Consider the following 23313-nt stretch of genomic DNA (forward strand, 5'->3'; position numbering starts at 1 on the left):
CCCCTTGGGAGATTTCTGGCTACGCCACTGAATTCAAGCATAAGTCATAATCACGGACGACCTATTAGGAACCACTATTAGGTACCACTGAAGTAGAAAGGACATTTCAAGGTAGAGTTCAAGGGTTATGGATAAAATATACAAAAATACTTAAAATATATCGATGATAGCTGTGATGGTGTTAGGAGCAAGTTGTTTAGTTTACAACGGCCTACCAGAAATCAAGAATTTGTTGACAATATTTATTAAAAGTTGAGCGTAAATCCAGAATATTTTTTTATGAAAGTCTGGAGTTAGACATTGGATATTCACCTGTAAGGCTGTAAATCTATTGTATAAACTATAAATGTATTACAGATTGTATATAATATTCTTGTTTTCTAATAGAAAAAAAATTTTAAAAAAAAAACGTATATGAACTACAGATATACCCATATTAAGCTAATAAGCTCCTAGATATAATATATTATATTTAATTTAGTAAGTATATAATATTATATCTGTGGATATAATGGACTGGAAACGAGCAGTTAATCACGGCCACGAATGTATGTACAAGAGGAAAAGTGCAGGGGGTCGAATGTGTCCTAGAGTTTACAGCGCCGTCTGTATAAAACACGGAGTAGATACAAATTGTGAATCCAAATAAAACCACCTGTAGCGCTGAAACTTCAAGAACAGTATTCTTATCAGCCAAGTGACACCTTTTCGTGGCCGTCCCCTGATCCCTGCCAACCATGTCGTTTCCAGTCCAGAATATTATTCTGTGATAATATCTTAGTCCGTGATTATGTACGTCCGTGGTGATTATAGTATTCGTGATTCAAACTAATAGCGTTTTCCACCTTGCCGAACCCGCACTGTGGCAGTTTCCACTGTCACTGTGCGAGTTTTTTGGTGTTATCACAAGTGCCAACATTTTATTACTAGATCTGGAACACGAAAAATTAATATCTTGTTACACTCATAATTATTGATAACAATTATATTTTATGCGAATTGCAAGACATATTGCAAACATATTTTCATTTTTCAGTTATGTTGGCTGTTTTTTTCGCTTTTCAGTTTTCTTTGTTCTAAATTCTATAGAAAAGTAGGTGCTAATTGTATCTACCGGCTACCCCTGTACCTACTTGCGTAATTTGTTGTTGAGTTGTTCAGAGTCTTCACTCTTTATAGTTGAAAAATGACTTACCAATTTATTAAGTTTGCTATAACTGAAAATAGACCAATTAGACCAGAACAAATACTTTGTGATGTACTTGATGAAGGTAATTAATAGTTATTTAGTAATGAAATAAGTTATAAGTCAAACTATTAATGTACATTTTCATATTTAACAAAAATTAAATGATCATTCTAAAGTTTATTTTTTCCATGTTCCATATAAAAGAACAATAATAATAATATAGGTGTCTTATTGATTTATTTTATTTTATAGATGGTATAGAGTCTCAGATATATGTTTCTAAGAACCAACTGATTGATAATGGGATTTCAATACCTGAAATACCAGATAATAATAATTCAAGTAAGCATCTTTGTACATCATTTCTGTAGTTACCATATTATAGCTTGTATATTTTTCATGGCGGATTGATATGACATTGTTTTTTGTATTTATATATAAGTCATAAGTGTATATTATATAATTGGCAGTCTCTTTTTGAACAGTTTCTTGAGACCAGTGTATATGAACCAATCATATAGTAATAAAATATCATTAAGTATACCCTCCCCCTGTGTGTGTACACCGCTGCTTGGAACCATACATTTTCTTCATAAATTAAACAATTTTTTATTATAACCTAAAGCTATTCATAAATTCTTGATATTGACTTATCCATCACATAAGTACCTTTACATTTTAGCCATTTGGTATGATATTTAATGTATAAGCAAGTACATTGTACTTAGTAGTATTTTATTTTATTCTTGTTTAAAATGATTTTAGTCTTGAAATCAATTATCTAATTACAATTAAATGCTATTGAGTAATGTAAAGATACTTAAAAAAGTACTTGATCAAGAGTTAATATTATCTATATACATTTATTTTTAGGTTGGTCTGATGGTGCTACTTCTTTCATGTTGGAGAAATATGCTGAATATTTACCAAAAGTGGGACCATTGAAACTTTTCCTAAAAAAAAAAGATCTTTGGCAACAAATATCTGTTGATTTAATAAATGAGCTAAATGTAACAAAAAATGCAATACAAGTTGAAAATCGATACAAAACAATTATAAAAAGAAAAAAAAATGCCATTGATCATAACAACATTTCAGGAAATTCTCGCATTGATGTACCTTTTGAAAAAGAAATAAAATCTATAACTGCACTTGACGATAGTATCGAACCAGAGGTTCTTAGAAATAGTAATATTGTAAAAAAACGTATTCCAGATGAGATATGTAAAAAAAAAGATGTAAAAAGGTCGAAAACAGATATGGCAGAAGTTTTTTTACAAATACAACGAGAAAAAGAGGAAGCTAAAGAAAGAAGACGTAAAGAAAAGATGTCATTAATCGAAAAAATATTATCTGCAGGTAATTAAATTTTATAAAAAAAATAAATAAGTAATAGGTACCTATTTAATTAATATTTAGGTCATATTATATACTTGTCTATCAAAATTAATTAATGAAGATTTAAAAAAAAATGTTTATTACTTATTAAGTTTTTTATATAATATAAAAAAGTTATGTAACATAAAGTGCATAAATAAATGTTTTTAATTATAATTTTATACTTAATATAATGTATATTATATACATTTAAAATTGTATGTTATTACTTATTTTTATTATATAAAAAAAAAAAAAATGAATGTATTATGAAATATAAAAAGACTGAATGTTATTTTATTTGTATATTATGTTTGTTATTTGTTTAAATTTTTTAAAAATACAAGGACTGAATTGTGTTATATTGTCTTCTAGTTATTTAAGTATAATAAATATTCTTTTAAATTATTTCTTTTTGATTCTCCTGCTTGTTTCAGTTGTACATCTGTAACTGTTATGTCTTGTACGTATTCGTCGGTCACAATAACTTCCTCATTATCATATTCATTATAATTAATTAAATCATCATTATCAATGCATAAATTATGCAGAACACAACAACAAATAATGAATTTTGTTATTTTATTAACCTCATGCATGTCAATTTGAGTCAGCTGGCGAAATCTTCCTTTTAACAACCCAAAAGTATTTTCAATTTTTACTCTAGTGGCACTGAATTTTTTGTTAAAATATTTTTGTGATTCTGTGAAATGTCCAATATTTCTATAAGGTGTAATGAGCCACTGTCTTAAAGGATAGGCTCCATCTCCCAATAGGTAGTATTTTTCACTGCACAACCTTGGAAGCCAATCAAGAACTCCTGATAATTTAAGAACACGGGCGTCATGGATTTTACCAGGTGGTCCAGTGAAGGCATCTAAAAAGCGCTTTTTACCGTCACATATTCCCTGCAAGGTAATTGCTGGTATATCATGGCGATTAACATAAGTAGATTTTACTTTATGTTTTGGTGTTCTAATTGTTATTGATGTGCCATCAATACAACCCAGTGCATGAGGAATAAGAGCTATCTTGAAGTTAAAACAAATATTAATGTTATTAATTAAACTGTTATAATATGCAATAATGCAAACTAAAGTTTTAGTAATATTTATTATTTACCAACCATTTCAAAGTCTTTAGCCACTGATTCTTTTTCAGCATCAGATTTTGGCATTTTAATTATACTTGGAGCAATTTTTATTAGAAATTCCATTACTCGGTCATTAATCCTAAATTGTGACGACAAGGATAAGCCGAAACGGCTAGCAACATCACGCAAAGCACATTTATTAGATGCAAACCTGTTTTAAATTTGAATCATTACTAAAATAATGATTATTAAGTACCTATTATATTATATTTTATTATAAATGAATAAAGACCTACCATAAAAATGACAAAACATGTAGTTCAGCACTCCTAGCTGTGACCATTGCTTGATCAGATTTAGGATAAAATGGTGAGCTTTTGAACATACCGATAATGAGTATTGTGGTTGACCTATTCATCCTAAAGTGTTTTTTGAACTGCAATTCATCAATATTATTATAGGTATTGTTTTGAAGTTTTTTCTTCAAAATAATGTTGCTTATAAGTTATAGATGAAGAAGAACTATTCAATTTTACCGAGCAGCCTAAATTATATAATTTTTTTTCTTATGTTTTGTGGAAAAATACAAAATATGAAAAAAAAATTTTGAAATTTAGGCTGCTAGTGCATAGGCGCAAATAGGAGGGGGGGCTTTAGGGGCTAAGCCCCCCTCAAAAATGTCCATAGCCCTCCCAAGCATTTCCTACATTATGTTTTAATGTTATTCAATATTATCAAAGTAAGGGCGTAAGGCCCTATTAGCCCCCCCAAATCTCAAACGCTATTTTTGCCTATGGCCTAGTGCCTGGTAAAATAGAAATAAATAGAAATATACCAATGAAGTAAATATTTATATGTATACGATACACCTTCTAAATATCCAACCCTTTTTTAAGTTTACCTATTTTATAACTACTTCAAACGTCTACTTATGTACACTACAAATCATAGATAGCTAATATTTATTATAATAAATACTTCATTATCCGAATAATCTTTCACAATATCAAGGAAATTATTAATTTTTGGTATTTTTGTATTGAAACTGGTCAATTCTTGAATCATTTCGTCATCGCTAGATGACGATGATGACATTAACTCCAAAATCATTTGTGCCTTTAATAATTTGTCCATTTTAAAGTAGTATGAAATACCTATTAGTTATTACCTACAATGACTAGTAGAATTGACGATTTCACGTTTTTAATTTTTATATTTTATCAGTAGTGATAACAACTGTTAACAAAAACCGTCTCAAAAAGCTCGTGCGCCAGTTCCGCACTGAGTGTTAAACACTCGTGCAGTTTTTTAAGATGGAACACATTACACTGGAATTGTGCAAACACGTAGTGGTAGATGGAACACGCAATTGGCACTCGGTGCGCCCTCAGTGCAATAGTGCAACTAGGTGGAAAACGATATAAGCTTTATAGACGTTTTTGAGATAATCTTATTTTTTAATTAGTTGACTTTCTTTCTACCAAATAACAACCAATTTAAACACCCATCTGCCAGCTATCCACAATGGGGATTACGATGGTTGACTGTTTGAATAACGTCATGGTTAGACAATTCATGTGTGCAACTCAACTCGCAGCAATCAATTTCAAAGTAAAAGTATAAATGTTTTATTCAATTAACTCATTGTTAGATTTTCTGATTTAATTTTTTTTTGTTTCAGAATATATCAAAAGAAGTTGATTTTATATTAATGATCCTGTCACATCCAATTTTGCAGAAATACCCACTGAAAACTCTGTACATCACTACATTTTTGAAAACAATTATTATTCAAGTATGGAATAGTAAATAATATGAGTAATTATAACTACCATAGTTCTAATTATCATAACCTCATAATTCATTTCTAATAAAATGTTGAAAATTCATTTTCAATAACATCTTGGTTTAAATAATTAAAAATTATATTTTTAATTAAAAAAAAAAACTACTCCATTTATGGTTTGGATAAATTCATTACAATTTGGTGGTCAAGTTACTTTCCCTTTTTTTAAATAATTGAAGCTGTTATTATACATATAATCTTTGACTGTACTTATTTTGTTAATGCTCTGTTATCATATGAATTGTTGCTATATTATGTTCTACTAACAACCACAATCGCAAAGTATGTCTATAAATTTGGCAAAATCAGCTGAATTAAAAGCAGTTTCAGTATTTTAATTCTTTACGAAAAATTATATTTTAATAGTCAAAGACATAAGAGCTATACATGGCTAAATATTATAGCAACTAACTTAACACGCAATTTAAAAAATAATTTGTTCATATTATGTGTGCATCTTTAATTTTTAAATTATGTCTTGCTTTTAATATGTTTTTTGTCTATATCATATTATCTTTGTACAATATTATTAAAAGATATTATTTTATCTTTTTTTTTAAATTACTTCCAATGAAATTATTTCTTGTTTTTTGGGATGTGTTAAATAAGGCAAAATATGTTTGTTCATGCACATGTATTAATGATTTATCTTCTAAAATAATCAATGAATTTAGAGCACTTTGGTTATAACCTAGTTCTTTGATCACATATGTTTAAGAAACAAACCAACGTCAATTAATTGTCGTTAAACATCAATAATAAGTGTTTTTTTAAATATTTTTTTTGACAGCAGGATGAGCTAAAATATAAGCAGTTGAAATCTATCATGAAGTATAAAGACCCCTGTCTAATTTCTGATTTCTAGAGCAATATTAGCAGTTTTACTTGTTCTTCCCAAATCCTTCTATGAAAACAAATCTTTCGAATATTCATGATATTGCTTATTTTGATCACTAATGTATTGGTAAATACTGATTTCATACATTTTTTTTTTTGTTTCTTTTTTAAATGGTGAATCATTGTGTATTAAATAAAAATTTTAATAAGCACTTCATTAAAATAAATTATTTTTCAGATGGAAAATAATGGAAATGAATTGAGTGATGACTTATATTTAAAGTACGTTGAACTCATCCAAAATCAATCTAATGAAGGACCTTTTTACAAACACTATATACTTGATAATAATATTAGTAACGAGTTAACAGAGTCTGTCATAACCATCCAAGAAAGTACCAGTATCGTTTCCCAAGGAACTACAGGACTCTGCACGTGGCAGGTCAAAGTTTAAACATTATTTAACTAATGTATTGTTGTATTACTTAAACAGCCACTATGTTTCTTTCAGGCAGGTATAGCACTAAGCTGTTGGTGTTTGAAAAATCAAGATATACTCAAAGATAAATTTGTTATCGAGTTGGGTTGTGGAACTGGGTTGAGTGGAATAAGCGCTTGTTTAAATTGTAGTCCAAGCGAATATTGGTTTACAGATTGTCACTCAGCCGTTTTAAACACCTTAAAACACAATATACAAATTAATGAAACACATCATAAATTCAATTGTAAATATGATATTATTCAACTATCTTGGAATGATATAGAAGATTTAAAATTGTTTGAAAAGAAAAAACCAGATTTAGTTCTAGCAGCTGGTAATTTGATTATACTCAATCATGCAGGTACATGTGATGATTTATAATCAATTTTTTTCCAGATGTGATATTTGATGATACGATGTTTGAACCATTATGTAGTACGTTAAAATATTTTACAATCAATATTACAACCGAAATAATACTGTTTTGTACATTGAGAAATTCTGAGACTTATACAAAGTTCCTTGCAACTCTAAGTAAGAAATATGTTGATATTTACTTTTTTTTTAAATAAGTTAAAATAATAATAATGCAGTATTAAAATATTTTAACTATATTATTTTTTCAGAAAAGTACGACCTACATTTTGCACAAAGTGTCTTACCTGACAATTACTCAATTGTGTTACAACAAAATTGTCCAATATATATAATACGTGTAAAACAAAATGCAGTCATGTCTAAATATAATATATTATAGTTAATTATAAATCATTAGTACAATGTTTATATTATAAATAAATATTTCTTTGAACTATTCTTCACCACACATACTGGACTCAAAAAACAATATTTTATTTATTTTTAAATGGTTCATAGTTGGAACTAACTTTTGGATGATATCGTCTGAATTCTCCAATAACAATGTCCTTTTCTTTCATTGCATTCTGAAATTATAAAAAAATATTGTGTGTTAAAGAAAAAATGTACTATACAAATACTCTACTCTAAAAATCATTTCAATGAAATATTGGGAAAGAATATAACTATAGACTATAGTGTTCTACAGTATACAACTGGAGTTAGGATGTCTAAAATATAGGTAAGCATGTTAAAAATCTGTTTCACTTACAAATGGATTTGGTTTTGGGATATTTTTTTAAAGTATATTTATAGAATAAATGCATAATACAACATTTCATTTGTTTTTAGATGGTTCATAATTAGAACTAATATTTGGACTAAATGGTCTAAATTCTCCAATATCAATGTCTTTGTCTTTCATCACTTTCTGAAATAATAAATCAATATTCCATGTAGTGAGTAATAAAGTTGAACGGTGTGAATAGATTTGTGGTATAATTAGGCAAATAGTAAAGACTTACAATATAAATGTTTTGAAAATCTCATTGTGTATACAAAATATAATAGTATAAGAAAAAGGTTTCAGGTCCCCACATATAAATTTTGAATTGCAAAAAAAAAAACTAAAACCGTTATTGTTTATTTAAATATCTAGTTTTTGAAAAGTTGAACTTCAAATGCTTTTAAAAAAAATTGAGCATATTGTGTATCTTTAATATTTCTAAATAGCTAAAATAACAACCATTGAGAACTTTAGTTACATTTTCTAATGTTTTGAACAAGCAATAAAATTTTTAAATATAATTTTTAAATAACAACAATTATTTTAAAGAAGATATTGATTAGGTCAAATATCTATGGATAGTTCGAAAATATTACAATATGTAAAGATAAAACTAATATTTATATTTAGTTTAAATTTTAAGCATCCACCTCAATTTGTTTTATGAATTGCAACAAAATAAGTAAATCAAATAAGTTTTGCTTAAAATTTTTTATTTTTGAATTTTTCTCAGTTATTAACATGTTAAGTGCCATGGGGCCACCGGCGATCATTTGTAAATCTCAAATGTTATACTTTTGAGACCGCTGGCATCCCCAATTGATCATTACTACCAGGCCTCATGACCGCCGGCGGCCGTAAATGAGTATGGTTTTATATTATTAACTTTTCCATGGCGCTACAATAATGCACCAAAAAATTGCCTTGGCATAGCGTGAATCATACAAATTTTTTAATGTACTAAATATTTTTTTTTAATTTTAAATAACATACAAATTTGGAATGACACTGAAAAATATACTTGGCGTACAGATGATGCAGAATCGTGTGACCGCCGGCGGCTGCATGGCACTTAACGTGTTAGAAAAGTACTAGCAATTTACTTTTAACCCTATAAAATCATTTCTATACAACCAGAAAGAAATTGAAGTTTAGAATTAAAGATTTTTTTCAACTAGAAAATATATCTTCAGCGGCAAAAAAAAAACATCATTGTAAATTCAATACATTCATTGCTCTGCTCAGAATTTAAAAATGTATAGAGAAAATTATACTCTACTCTAGAAATCGATGGAAAATCAAGAGATGATAGATTTTTAACTAAGGTTAAAATGTTGTAAGCTGTAGGGTTTTCTATATTTTTTTGATAAGCCCAAAAGATAATTATTTATGATAATATTTTTGATATAAATCTGCTTCACTTACAGGAGATTAAAAATTTATTATTTTAACACTGCATATTTTGAAGATTCATAAACTGTATAATTTTAGGTTATATCATTGAATTTATTTTAAAAATTTCCAAATAATCAATTAATAATAAAAAAAAAAAGTTTATATAATTTTATAGACTATAATATTATGGTTAACAAAAAATATCGATTTTGTTTAATGTTGTATCATCAATTAGGTACCTAAATCAATCGTGTTTTTTATGGCCTGTGATATATAAGAACAATTAATAATTGATTTGCTTTTGTTCCAGATAACTAAGAAAATTATAACCATTAAATAATAATTACAATTTTTCAAAGCATATTTTAATTTTTTTCTTGTATAAATGTATTACACAAAATTTTTAATAATTTATTTTTGAACAAATAATTATATTTTTGCTGCACATCAGTATACTTATAAGAATGTACTTCATAGTTTTATTAAGTATGTGAATTGTAACTATGAGTATATGTGTTATTTAAATATAAATGTAATTAGGTTGAAAATTGTGCAGCTGATAACCAGGTCGTAAATGCCAAAAATATTTAATATATTTTGAACATTATATAAAAATACAAATTTTAAATTACCTTGACACAGCCTGTGTAGTTCTTCAAAAGCTCTGAACACACTGAGTCATCGTTACTTCCTTTAAGAAATTTATCCCTGAACCAAGCATTAAAACACTTGTCATATTGTTTTTTAAAAGATTTGCATTCATCCATAGAATTTGAGTCATTCCTATAATATAATTGAAATAAAATAAATTACCTTTAGCTAACTATGTACTGATAAAATGTTTTATCACATAAATTATCTTGGTGGGTGTCCGGATGTGAAACATAAAAAATTCATTAAAAGGCAACATGCTTTAAAAGAAAAATATAATCCACTGTTAGAAAAACAATCACTTTAAATTAAAACATAAAATTAAAAAGTTTTAAATAAATGCCACACACACGCTAAAATAATTTATATTTTATAACATAACAATTGTACACTACACTTAAAATTGACCAATAATTGTCTTTTATTGTCATTAAGGAAAACGTAAACATATGACTAGGTACAACAGTTTATCATCAATCATCATATTAAATAAAACGTTAAAAATACATTAGCCATTAGGAAATTGTATATTGGATATTTTATTATTATAATCAAAGAAAAAACCTGTTTTTTATATGCAATTAATATAACATATTAGTAGGTTAACCTAACTTACCATCAAAATACAATTTATTGTGTTGTATTATTTATTTATAAATACTTAATGGTAATGGTCCAATATGCAACCTACACCATAGTTGTAAAATACAAATTGATTTAACTAACCTGAAAATTAATTTCATACATTTTTTATTCCACTTTTTAGTGATGTCAATATTCAAATATTGATGTATTTCTCATAGGGCCATCAGAGTTTCATTTTTAACTACTTCTTAAACATTTTACAAGTTGACCATTACATAAAGTACCGTCCTTCACCTTTATGCAAGTCATCGAATTATTGGCAAGTAATAACCCTCGTTCTTTTAAATAAAGAATGTGTCTCTTTGTCTCTAATAATATGCCTATATAGATGATTAATAGTCGAGGTCATTTAAAAATTTAATAAAACACAAAATTCACAAAACGAGTGCATACAACTTCAAAATAAAAACAGAAGTTTACTGAGATCAGTGAAGGCAAGTATTAATGATTGTAAGTAGTATTTAGTGAACAAAAATAGTATAAAATATATTAAAATGTCCATCGTGACAATAATCGCAATAAAAGAAACCCGTAGATCAATACAATCTTATCGGCACGTCAACTAACATTTGTAGACAATGATTGTAAGTAGTATTGGGCCGTTAAATACTTAATCAGAAGTAAGCAATTATGATACATTAAAATTAACAATCCAAACTAAACTTGTAATTTTTCAACAATCCTTTTGATTCTAGAATGAGTTAAGAATACCTAATAAAGGAGTATATAAGGTATAAGTATACATATTTAGGAATTTATTGCTTTGTCAGTATTTATTTTACTATAGACATAATTTTACATATAAATGTGCTCAAAGTGGTGGGGGGAGGGATATGGAGGGATGGCATCCCTCTACTTTTTAGTTAGATGAAGAATAGAAGAATGTTATGATGATATCAGGAAATCTAAATTGTAAGGCATCCCTCCACTTATCTTAAGCCATTTCAACCACTGCAAGTAGTATTTGAAGTCTAATTGATTTTGAATTGATTAATCATCAAGTTTATATTGTATACCTATGTATATAACTTCACAAACAATATCCTTCCTCGCCCCTCCGACTATTTTTAGTCTAGTTCTTTTGTGGTCATTTTTCCATTATATTATTTTTTTAAAATGTAATAGAATATGAAATTATTTTTTTTTGTCATAAGACAATACATTTTCAAACATTTCCATAAATATAATAAATTAATGAATAAATAAATGTATATTTTTGATCATTGTCAATTTGAAACAAAAAATACTATTAAAATGATAAACAAAATAATAAGTAATGTTAACAACAAACATTACAATAATCACAATATTTTACAAAAACCCATACCAAATATAGTACTGTATTAGGTACAATTTAATAAAATAAGTACATATTATCTATTTGAGAAAATAAAATGTGCTAGGTATTATATTAATAATGATTAAAATAAATTAAGTAAAAATATCGTAACTTAAAGATTTTCTAAATAAAAAATAATAAAAAATTGATAGATATTCCAAAACATTGTGCTAACTTTAAGAAAAAATTAAACATAAGAAAACATAAATTTTCATTATCTGTTTTTAAATCGGAAAATATTTGTTTTAAAAAAATGTATCAGTGGAAAATGTACAACATCTATAATAGTTGGGAGAAAAATAGTTTATTTACCATTTAAAATATTATGTGAGGTTCATAGATTTTAGAATAATATGTCAATACCTATCTATAATGTAGCATGTCTTAAATTATAAGTTTATAATCATTGTTATTTGTTATGTAATAGTATTAAACAGGGCATAGATTTAAGTTACCTAACTAATTTGTGTAAGTAAGTGAAGTAAAAATAGATAAACAACTAACTAACTCACCCGACTGGGTTGAAAGTATAGACAAACTTTCGTTTTTGAAAGAGATTTCTTCAGTCTCTAGGATAATTTAAATTTGATTAAGAAACTCATTTTAATTATTCAAATATTTAATAAAGTAAAAATTATTAAATTATTGAATTTTAAATTTTAAACAGATAGGCTTTTAAATTTTCATTAAATTGATAACCAGTAACCACATCTATAGATACCATTATCTTTAATCGTGACTAAATTAAAATAATCATCACCGCCCATGGTTAATAAATTCCTCATTTTTATGGTTGTTACAACTGATAAAGTTAACCTAAAAAATATCAAATTGACAAATCGTACATAATATTTAAATATTTTATACAATAGGTATACATTATTTATTATTTTTTTTTTATCAACTGTCATGAATCAACTACCTATCATTTAAATATTAAAATATAACAAAATAAATGGCAACAACAGACTGACGACTACGAGCCAACATTTCACTTGTATTCGACAACTGAATAATTAGGCTATATAGGAATATATAGGCTTGTTTTTATCTCGTACTCGTTTAACAGTACTCGTCACAAATTTATTCAAAGTAAGTACCGCATCAACTCTTGTTGAAGCATCGAACAATCGTGTACAGTTTGTACGGCAAACAGTCATCAATTAACGCCATGGCCACTCCGACCAGCGGCAATGGAAATTTGGTGGACGAATTCGACGAAGCGTTCATGTCACTTATCGAAATAATATCAAAAGAAGAAGAGACGTTCTCGCCGGTTGACAAAGAAGAAGTGCGTGTAGACATAGATCAGTGTACCATGAGATTCATCGACATCGCTAGACAACTGGAGGCGTTTTTCCTACAGAAACGGTTTCTCTTGTCGGCCCTGAAGCCTGAACTAATCGTTAAAGAAGATATATCCGAGTTGCGTTTGGAGTTGGCGCGTAAGGATGACCTCATCCGGCGGCATTATGATAAAATCTCTATTTGGCAAAATCTGTTGGCTGATTTACAACAGGTTGCCAAATCGCCCGCCCAGAGCACTATGGGCCAGAGTCCTATGCCAGCACCAATGCCATCACCCCTACCAATAGGACCGCCCCAACAACAACTATCGCCTCAAGTACCTGGAGGTATGGTTTCGCCACAACAGGCCATGTTCTTACAGCAGCAACAGCAACAGCAGCAACAACAGCAAAGACCGGGTCCAGTGGCTGGTGGACCGATGCCTGGTGCGTTGCTACAAGGACCATTAGCATATTTGGAAAAGACCACCAGCAATATAGGAATGGGTGATGGGAGGAGGTGACGAGGTCGGGGACGAGGAAGAGGACGCGGTAGGGCCCATCTTAGTCCCCCTTGACCACAGGCAAAGGCACAAAATTGCTGCTTTTAAGCCAAACGAATTGCTACAAATAATCCTACCAATTATTTTGTGAAAGTCACTTGTACACTACTGTAAATATGTTGTAACTCTACAAGTTGTTTATAAACTGTGTATTTATGTTTTAATATTGTATAATATGTTTGATATAAGCTGTAAATTTTGTTTTATTTTTCATTTTTAAGCTGTATATACTTGCTTCACAATAATTTGTAAATGTAAGAAATTATATAATGTTATGTAATGTATTGCTTATTTTTTTAATTCATTGATTATAGTTCATAGTATGGTTGGGCAATTCAGTAGTATAAGTATATAACTCATCACTTTAACCAAAAACAAAAGGTTTATGCAATTAAATTAAAAGAAGCCGGAAAAGTCATTAGTAGGTTTCGGATGTACCTCGTCATTGAGTAGATCACTGTAATAGAACTGTTAAATTTTAATTCAATTGCATTAAATTGTTATACTTAAGGGTCAGAATTATATTCTTTTAAAATAGCCAAAATAAGATGCTAATATTCTCTTAAAAAGTTGAAAATATTCTTCCAATCTTCTTTAAAAATCATAAGAAAATATGCAAAAAATATCCTTTTTTATTAAATTTATTAATTTTATTATATTTATTCTGTTGAACTAAATATGCATAATTAAACATTCAATTATTTTAAATTTTTAACTCAGAAGTTTTTTGAAAACAGTTGATGATTATATTTTGTTCCATTTGCTCTGGTGTTATATTTGTATGACAGTCGGTTAAAATGTATTTATATGTGCTAATGCCTCATTTATATTATTTTCGCCACTGCAACAAAAAATATCGAACATCTACAAAAATTAATCGATATATTCTGTATTATATGAAATATTCCTAAATATGCAAAAAAAACTTTACCATCAACTCACTTGTTTCATGATTTGTAAAGGTTTCGAACCCCCGTCTAACTGCATATATTAAAAAAAATATATAATTCAGGCCCCTAGCCTACTGGCTACTTATACTAAAACATCATAAATACAAAGGTCAGAGGTTTATTGTGAATAATGTTTCAGAGCCAGACTAAGTAGTCGGCTTATATTTATATTTTATAATTTATATTGATACTAGTTTTTTTTTTCTCAAAATTCTATAGTATGTCATCTATTTTAATGAATCATTTTTAAGCTATTTCGGCTCTTTTTGAGCTATTTATAGCCATGATAATATTTTTAAATTTTGTACATTATTTTTCAGTAAGAAATTCATAAAATGTTTTCTTTTTATAGATAATGTAAAAAATTTGAATAGAAGATTCCCAACAAATTTCGTACCTCTAACAAAAAGAAAGTTTACCGGAATATCACGCTATTTATAGCCATGGCCCATGAGATATTTTAGATTTTCATAAGTATTTGGGAATTTTCATTGTGTATAAAATAAATAAATTATGAGAATTTAAGTAATAATAGAATTTTTTTAAGTTTTTGTGATTAATATTGCAATTTAAATAATCAAAAAATTGTTTGGGGATAAATCATTATCTTAAGGACACCACAACTCTAATTTTTTATTTTAAGTTAATTGGTCTATTATATTGTAATTTAAAATTTAATTTATGTCTAATATTGAAAACGTTTTGGTAAAATCCAAAGTTAAAAAAATGATTATTCAACGAGATGATAAGTTTAATATAGTGATAATATTGGCGTGATGTCATAGAGCCGACGAGTGAGCAGCTGCCAATATTTTACGTGTAAAAAGTAGCTTGATTTACACAATTATATTTTAATAACTTACGCCTTACAATAGTATTTAAGAAATTGTTTTCCTTCAATCCTAAGTATATTTATTTGCTTGAGGTGATGGTGTAATTTAAAATTTAATATATCTTGTTATTCTTTTTTTTTTAAATTATTTAAATTTAAATATATTCGATCTGTTAACAATAAGTAATAATAAGATAACATAAAAAAGTATATAGGCACAAACATGAACCACGTGAAGAGTAGACCATTCATTTACAGAACCTCAGATATTACTAGTTAGTTATTCTATAAATATTATAAATTATAAAAATTAAGTTAAATTATTGGGTTCGCGACTTGCGTCGTATTGTCGTATAAGCCAAATTTAACGAAATGTACTATAATAATTGTTTTACCTACTATGAAAAAACTAGAAAGTATATCAAAATTATAATCACATCAGTGTCATAAACACAAAAAACAGTTATAGTTACTTTAAGAAAATATTATCTTTAACGATTGAAATCGTTGTACAATCTTTTCTACAATTTTACACATATAACATACGCCACCGCCCGTACAGACTTCGACTCCATGACGTCAGTACGTCACACTCATATTTTCAAACGTCTGTACCTATCTCGTAGAATAATTAGTGTTAGTTTAGTTAAAGTGTAAGACCCACACCATATTTCTTAGATAATGAAATACTTTACATCTAACCAAACTTGTTTTTAAAATTGTGATGTCCTTTATAATTAAATTTTGAATATGCGAGTTGTCAAAATTTGAACTTTCAGCCTTCATAAAAATATATGACTGTTAGAGACATAAATACATAATCATAGACCTATAACTCTAACCTTAGTTTATAGGTCTATGGACATAATTCTAAACTTTTTTTCCTTAAAAAAAAAAACATGAAGAAACTTGTATTAAGGGGATTCAACCCGGTGATTTTCTCCCTTTGTCTAATACACGCGTGACATAGGATTTTAGACGTGTTCTTTGCCAAACATACCAATTGATCTAATGATGCGATAAGAATTTTGAAAACAGTTTTGAATTTGTCATCAAGTTTATTTAAAATAGACTTTCCTTCATTCTTGATATTATCTCCCAGATTCTTAAAACGTTATTTAAAATTTTTGGAGAAATTAAAATCAAAAAATCAAAGATGTGGGAAAGTCGATTTCAAGTACACTTGTCGTAAAATTCAAATCTATTTTTAGAATTCTTATCGCTTCGTTAGATCAATTGGTATGTTTGGCAAAGAAACGTGTAAAAACCTATGTCACGCGTGTGTCAGACAAAGACAGAAAATCACAGTATCGAATCCCATTATATTTTCAAGCTCATCGACCTCTTCGAAAATGGAAAGCTTACTAACCAAGTTATTTTCATATTAATACAAAAATAATTAACCCACCTGCACTAAAATCTATAAGTAGTTGTTTAATGTTTTTGTATTATTTTAATTGTATTTAAATGTATCTATCATATTACATATTTACCTATATTCTATACAAAAATTAAAATGTTTATATTCATTTGTATATTGTATATTTGTATCTACAAAATCTTTATCTAATTTATATAGATAATAATATTTCTTGTTATCTGGGCTAGAAAAGAGAATCTAGAGAAATATTTGTTTTTAAATAAAGATAATAGCACAAATAATTTGTACAAGCATTCTGCATTGATCACTGAAACATATCATTTTGCTGTTTATTTTTATTTTATCAAGTAACAACAAATATTGGAGCATATTATTAAGATAAATCAAAATTCTGGAAGGTTAAGTATCTTAAGCAGCCAAGCTACCCTTTAATGTACAAACACTTCAATAGTCAGTATAACATTATTTTTAATTACTAAATAGAATATTTGTATAATATTGTATCCATTTATAATAGGAAGGAACATTTTTTTATGAGCTTATGACTTATGATGATGATCATTATTCATTAAGCAACCAATAAATTGTCAAGGACATTGTTGCTTCGGATTTATGCTGTCACCTGGTCCAGTGTTGAGATTGTTGGGAAGTTGGATATAAGGTACTGTGATACAATTATACTTTATAGAAGTAATTTAATGATAATAATTACATGTTATTCTAATTAGTTAATAAAAAGTTACTCTTTTGTAAAAAAAATACTTAACTAAATGTTAGTTTATTTTTTAAAATATATTTTAAGAATCAATTGATAATACATGCAAATATATTATGTAAGTACGATTTTCTGACTACAAGATTTCATTTTTAATAAGTAGTAATTTGGAAAATGCATTATTTGTGCTCCAAAAGAAGGTGGGCAAGTGGATGTCGCTCTGCTGTAAAGTAGATTACAAGTGGATCATTGTATAATGGTTGTATTAGAATTGAATTCAATGATATTATAATATCATTGTATTTAAAAACGATTCTGAGCGGAGACGGTTTGTCAGTCTGGATATTTTATATTTTGTTATTATTTCTTTTATCATGTAAGTTGAATTAATATTAAAATATTATAATTTTTTATTCGTTTCTATGGTGATAAACAAAGCGTTAGAAATTAAAATCCCATTTTTAGCGTTTTTTCGTAATTTTCCCGTGGTTTTTCCCGTGGCACTAAATAACTATTAAGAAAATCGAAAAATGACCTCTCTAAAGTACCATTTTGATCCAATTTGCTAAAAGATAAGGTACTATATGTTGAAATCGAAACACTCCTTCTGGAAGAAATTTTGTATACAGGATATAAAAAGAATAAAAACAAAAAAAAAATAAACACCATTGTAAAAACAATAGCTTCCTCGCTCCGCTCAGAATCTAAAATAAAGAGTAGTGTGAATTCTTTTTTTGCTTATTAAATAAACATTTAATATAATTCCATTTTGCAGTCTGACGTATGTTGACTGTCATAACTTTGTATCGATAACATAATTATTAAGCTCCTTTGATATTTTTTATAAAAATTAAAAGTTAACTTTAATTGACAATTGTAATAAAGTTACTTCTTTAACTTAAAAGTAATGTGAGTAAACTAAACAAAAAAAGGTTTCTTAGGAATAGTTTAATAACCAAAAAAAAATAACTTCCCGACTAGACGGCCTAGGCCCTTGAGTATATTATTATACTTGAGACAACGCTGAAGCCGCATGTGTTGTCTCCTTCTTACGCATGTATAACAGCCAATTACCGTTTACCAGTTTCAATAGTGTTTTGTAAGTTTTTATATTAGACTGAATTGACCTATTATTAAACTTTTAAATAAGAACATTATTGGTGATCTCCCGTTAATTTTTTACGATAATATGTTAATTTTTAAGTGAATTATGAGCATTTTAATATATTAATATTTTACATACTCAAAACTCACTTAAAAATTAAAATTTTGTAAAAACCAACAAGAAAATACAGATAATGTATTTACCTTAAAGTTATATAATAGGTAAAAATGCACACTAATATCGAAACTAACAGCACACTATTGAAACTAGTGAACAAAAATTTGATATGCCGTATGTGTGTCAGACGGAGACAGCACATGCAGGTACGACGTTCTCCTAAATTGAGTGTGTTGTTGGTCGACCAAATAATTTCCTCAGTAAATAGGAGTAGATATGTTTGTTTAAAGCTTATTTGTATACAGAGAGTGTATTATCTATTCTTTATAATTTTACCAGTGATTATACTTTTAAATATATTTATTATTATCATATATCATAATTGTTTACATTAACACACATTTATATTGTTTACCTCAATCGTCTGAGGTTGGTTATGGCACTATAATTACAAAATATAGGGCCTAATACAAAATACAATCATTTGCTTACATTTTAAAATTTTATACAATTGGCCATCATTTCATTAAGTGGTAACCCATGTTAATATTATAATTTATTAAAATATGGAATAGACTTTAAAAATCTTTTTAATGTATTATAATAATATAATATAATATAATAAAGTAATGTATAAACGTTGTAATTTGAATTTAAAAATAAATTAATAGTTACAACACTTAATGACATACAAACACATGTTTTAATTTTAAGATCTAAGTCTAACGAAGATAATGAGAAAAAAATTGATTTTCACACAATCAATCATATAATATTAACATGAACGTCATCAATAATACAGCTAATTTAAAATCGCCGAACGAATAAATTAAATGGCATCGGACCATAAATCAGTCTAGAAATATAAACATTTACAGTACAACATAAATAAATTAAGTATAAAATATATAACAATGACAATTATTTTAAAATAGACAACATGTTCCACATTGCAGGTGGTAAATGTAATACTTGAATGGATATTATACAAAAAATAGTGTTTCAGCACCTCATCAATGAAACGCAATGATAAAAATCCTTATTATTATTATTATTATTTTTTTTTAACGCGTAGTTACACTGGCTTGGAACATTGTATGCAATAAGTATCGAAAAAATAATCGATGGTATAACTTATAAAAATTATATAATATTAGTCTTTAACAATACGGATAAAATAATAAATTAAAGAATTGTGCAATTTAAAATTAAAAAAATAATAATAATAAGTATGATGAGCACTATTGACAAAAATGGGGGAGGGAGCAGTCGTATATAATCGAAGTATGTTGCGCGCGTTAAGCTAAAATACGTTGACACTTGACACAGAATAGAATTTAATAACATTTTTTTGAAGTTTTCATTTAAAAAAAAAATAATGTACGTCTAATTGGGCATTTAAAAAAAAAAAATGTTTATTAAACGAAAGTTATGACGACTGCTTAGTAATAGTAGTAATAGTAGTAGTAGTAGTTGTAGTAATAGTATAGTAGTTATTGTAGAATAATACATGAAGTGGCGGCGTTCGGTCAGAAGCGATACTTGGTCTGGGGCGATCGTCGGTGTTGGTCGTCGCCCTCAAACGTTTCTCATCCGCCGGTACCGGGCGTCCATCGGTCGAATTCAATGCCGCTGTCCGGACTCTGGACGGCCGTTGACAGCGGGCTCAGGTAGCTGGACGTCGACGAGCCCGTCGAGTTGCCCGACTGCTGCTTGGACTGAGTCCGGGCGTCCAGCAGCTGCTTCTCGAACGAGTGTAGCTGCTGCATGAAGTGGAAGTTCGGGTCGATGTTCGCCTTGCGTTTCAGCACCATGTTGTACGCCTCGTTCAGCGTCAATTGCCGATGGGCCATCAGGTACGCCAGCATCACCGTTACCGAACGCGATATGCCCGCCAGACAGTGCACCAGGACGCCTTTTTTCTGCGCCCGACTCTTGTCTGCAATGAACAACCCAACACATTGTGTTATTATTATGTTTACATTGATTATAGTACTAACAAATTATCGGTTATTATTATTTATTCCAGAGATTTGACTGAAATCGTGATCGAGTGGGGGCCGAGACAAGGGAGAACAATATTAAAAAATGGAAAGCTCATCACCTTAATTTTCTAAGAAAACTTAAAATCTCTGTTCGTAGACTCACAAGTAACAACGACTTAAAGGGGCAAACATTGAAATATTTATTGATGTTTCAATTAAAATTCTGAATCTGCAATAATTGTGCGGAAATCGCGTTTTCGAAATTTATTTATTTTGAGCTGTAAAATTTGATTTTTATATTGACGGAAAAGTTGACAACAAATCACATACCTTAGACAAGTTACTATACACATACATTCTAATACATTCTAATACATTCTAATCATTATTGTTAGTTGCGTGAACTATTTGGATATTTGTTTAAAAATGTATTTTATACAACACATCTTTTAAGTATGATGATAATAATAATAATAATAATAGAGGTCAAACACGGGGCCGCCGCTGTTTTGCAATTTGCAAATGCAAACAACCGCCCACGGTCCACCTACGAACGCGACAGCGGCCTGTCACGATCAACTTTCAACACCAAATCACGACCAACCACGTGACTCCTGAAATAAATACACGCACGCACGCAGACGCCGGTAAAAGGTTTATTTAAAGGCATACGTAGCGTACCTGTTAGTTGTTACCATGGATTTCGTTGGCTTTATAACACGTGGTTATTTTCGTACATAAGCCCTTTCACCCGCGCAAATATAATAGCGCCCCCGCGTCATGGAAATGGTGGTAATTATTATTATATCATAATATCAATCCATATGACATGTGTGCATAATATAATAATATTATACTTTACAGTTGAATTCGTGGATATCGGTATTTCGGTCTACTCGATTAAGTACAAACATACACCAAATACATCAAGGACTGTTGTAATTGTGTGTGTTTATATAATATTATATTATTAATTATTATTTATTTATACTTATCAGTTATTAATATTAAAATTGATTCTGTCGCTATTATTAAAAACCCACATCAACGGATGTGGCACCTGCTTGTTTTCGACGACGATAACAAACTACGAGCCTGCAATTACGCGGGTCGTGTGCATGATATACGATTATACAATTCATTATGTATAATAGTACTATAGTAAATAACCTATTAATACTATTGAATAATGATCAATAGGTAAAAGCCGGGGAATAAGCGAATATTACTCTCTTGGCGATCTTTTTGATACACCGGTAATTACAAATACCAAGAGCCCTACAGCCTACAGGCCGAGTGCCGTGCCATGGGATGTTGAATCCAATAGAATATAGAGCAAAACTTTCGTCTAATTATTGATGGCAATATTATTAGACATTAGTTAAATAATAATATATATTTAACCTAAATGGCTTCACATGAATATTATTCGAAACTTCAATGACCAGATTACAAAACGAATTGTTACATGCGAGTACACTTAGGGCCAGTAGCACCGTCTCTGATTAAAGTTAACCGGAGTTTAATCAGAGACGGTGCAACTGTCCCTTATACTTATGATTAACCTGTACAAGTACAATGATTTTTACAATATTTTGATTCGTGATAAAAATGTATTAAATTGATGGCTGGCTTGGCAGTTGGCAGTTGGCACAAACTGCCGCAATTTGTGTATTATGATACAGGTGTTCAAATTTATTACAAAGTACAAACACAAATTCATATTTTAATAAATTTTTTTTTATAATAAAATAATAATCAATCATAATTTTAAACTTAAAATGTTTGTAAATTCCTAAAACTAAAATATTGTCACTGAAATAATAAAAAAAAACCGTTCAATTTAATTCCATGACTAAATAAACAGGCATGATCACTAAAAAACCAATTTTTCCTATCACTGCGCATTTTCCCCAGACATGGCGAAAACAGTATAATTTCTATATAATTGTAATGTGAAGAACTTTTTTTTCTATGATATTAGTGTTTCTTCTAAGGCTGGGGAAGTATAATATATGTATAAAATATGCGTGCAGTAATCTAGCGATCATGTCTGTTTATTTAGTCATGTTTAATTCCATGTCTTCTCTTTTTGTAAAAGAATATTTGTAGTTCAGTCATTAACAACGTACCTAGAAGTATTGGGTAAATTACTTTTAATAAGTAATAAAATTACGTTACTTGTTACATTAAATATTTTTATTTAAATTATAATTCGTGTTACTTTATTTTCACATTCAAAAGGTCAGACGTTACAAAGAACGTTACTTTAAAAAAAAATTAATTACGAAATCAGTCCATAACAAATAATAAGTAGGCACATTGTTAATGACTTAAGAGGACGCTACCCATACATTTTGTTTGTCTCCGTGAAAATCCTCC

General features: G+C 28.5%; 6 protein-coding genes across 12 annotated transcripts in view; 3 read left to right on the forward strand and 3 right to left on the reverse strand.

The window, feature by feature from the left end:
* The first annotated feature begins 568 nt into the window (after nucleotides 1-568).
* LOC100162167 (protein-lysine N-methyltransferase EEF2KMT) lies at nucleotides 569-7667 on the forward strand. 5 transcript variants are annotated; one of them, XM_016806835.2, is made up of 7 exons: nucleotides 569-792; nucleotides 5125-5276; nucleotides 5341-5454; nucleotides 6581-6784; nucleotides 6854-7157; nucleotides 7220-7357; nucleotides 7450-7667. In XM_016806835.2, exons 2-7 carry the CDS (start codon nucleotides 5184-5186, stop codon nucleotides 7578-7580), a joined length of 984 nt encoding a protein of 327 aa, XP_016662324.1. In that variant the 5' UTR covers nucleotides 569-792; nucleotides 5125-5183; the 3' UTR covers nucleotides 7581-7667. The 5 variants fall into 5 exon arrangements, with proteins under 5 accessions (XP_016662324.1, XP_008186002.1, XP_008186003.1 ...); XM_016806836.2 differs by lacking the exon at nucleotides 569-792 and adding an exon at nucleotides 6299-6469 and having other exon boundaries at nucleotides 4909-5270; XM_008187780.3 differs by lacking the exon at nucleotides 569-792 and having other exon boundaries at nucleotides 4906-5276.
* On the forward strand, nucleotides 822-2581 carry LOC100573369. Its single transcript, XM_029487653.1, has 3 exons — nucleotides 822-1271; nucleotides 1442-1531; nucleotides 2063-2581. The coding sequence occupies exons 1-3, from the start codon at nucleotides 1187-1189 to the stop codon at nucleotides 2554-2556; spliced, it is 669 nt and encodes a 222-aa protein (XP_029343513.1). The 5' UTR covers nucleotides 822-1186; the 3' UTR covers nucleotides 2557-2581.
* LOC103310229 (putative nuclease HARBI1) lies at nucleotides 2938-4793 on the reverse strand. The gene is made up of 4 exons (XM_008187787.1): nucleotides 4638-4793; nucleotides 3956-4095; nucleotides 3693-3870; nucleotides 2938-3597 (listed from the first exon to the last, which is right to left on the reverse strand). The coding sequence occupies exons 1-4, from the start codon at nucleotides 4791-4793 to the stop codon at nucleotides 2938-2940; spliced, it is 1134 nt and encodes a 377-aa protein (XP_008186009.1).
* Nucleotides 7550-12680, reverse strand: LOC100573459 (TP53-regulated inhibitor of apoptosis 1-B). 3 transcript variants are annotated; one of them, XM_008187779.3, is made up of 4 exons: nucleotides 12510-12680; nucleotides 9995-10145; nucleotides 7953-8111; nucleotides 7550-7767 (listed from the first exon to the last, which is right to left on the reverse strand). In XM_008187779.3, the coding sequence occupies exons 2-3, from the start codon at nucleotides 10127-10129 to the stop codon at nucleotides 8019-8021; spliced, it is 228 nt and encodes a 75-aa protein (XP_008186001.1). In that variant the 5' UTR covers nucleotides 10130-10145; nucleotides 12510-12680; the 3' UTR covers nucleotides 7550-7767; nucleotides 7953-8018. The 3 variants fall into 3 exon arrangements, with proteins under 3 accessions (XP_008186001.1, XP_016662326.1, XP_016662327.1); XM_016806838.2 differs by lacking the exon at nucleotides 12510-12680 and adding an exon at nucleotides 10213-10333 and having other exon boundaries at nucleotides 7638-7767; XM_016806837.2 differs by lacking the exons at nucleotides 7953-8111; nucleotides 12510-12680 and adding an exon at nucleotides 10213-10330 and having other exon boundaries at nucleotides 7558-7767.
* A 446-nt stretch (nucleotides 12681-13126) lies between these two features.
* Nucleotides 13127-14180, forward strand: LOC100159430 (mediator of RNA polymerase II transcription subunit 28-like). The gene is given in 1 exon segment (NM_001162593.2): nucleotides 13127-14180. A coding segment is annotated over 1 exon segment (639 nt). The 5' UTR covers nucleotides 13127-13168; the 3' UTR covers nucleotides 13808-14180.
* Nucleotides 14181-19288: 5108 nt separating this feature from the next.
* The window catches only part of LOC100168996 (dual specificity protein phosphatase Mpk3), a 25312-nt gene continuing 21287 nt past the window's right edge, over nucleotides 19289-23313 (reverse strand). The window contains exon 4 of the mRNA XM_001943943.5: nucleotides 19289-20885. Within this exon, the coding sequence (XP_001943978.1) occupies nucleotides 20536-20885 (350 nt within the window). The 3' untranslated portion in view covers nucleotides 19289-20535. The remainder of the gene's footprint in view (nucleotides 20886-23313) is intronic.

The sequence above is a fragment of the Acyrthosiphon pisum genome, chromosome A1, assembly GCF_005508785.2.
Source record: "Acyrthosiphon pisum isolate AL4f chromosome A1, pea_aphid_22Mar2018_4r6ur, whole genome shotgun sequence".
NCBI lineage: Eukaryota > Metazoa > Arthropoda > Insecta > Hemiptera > Aphididae > Acyrthosiphon > Acyrthosiphon pisum.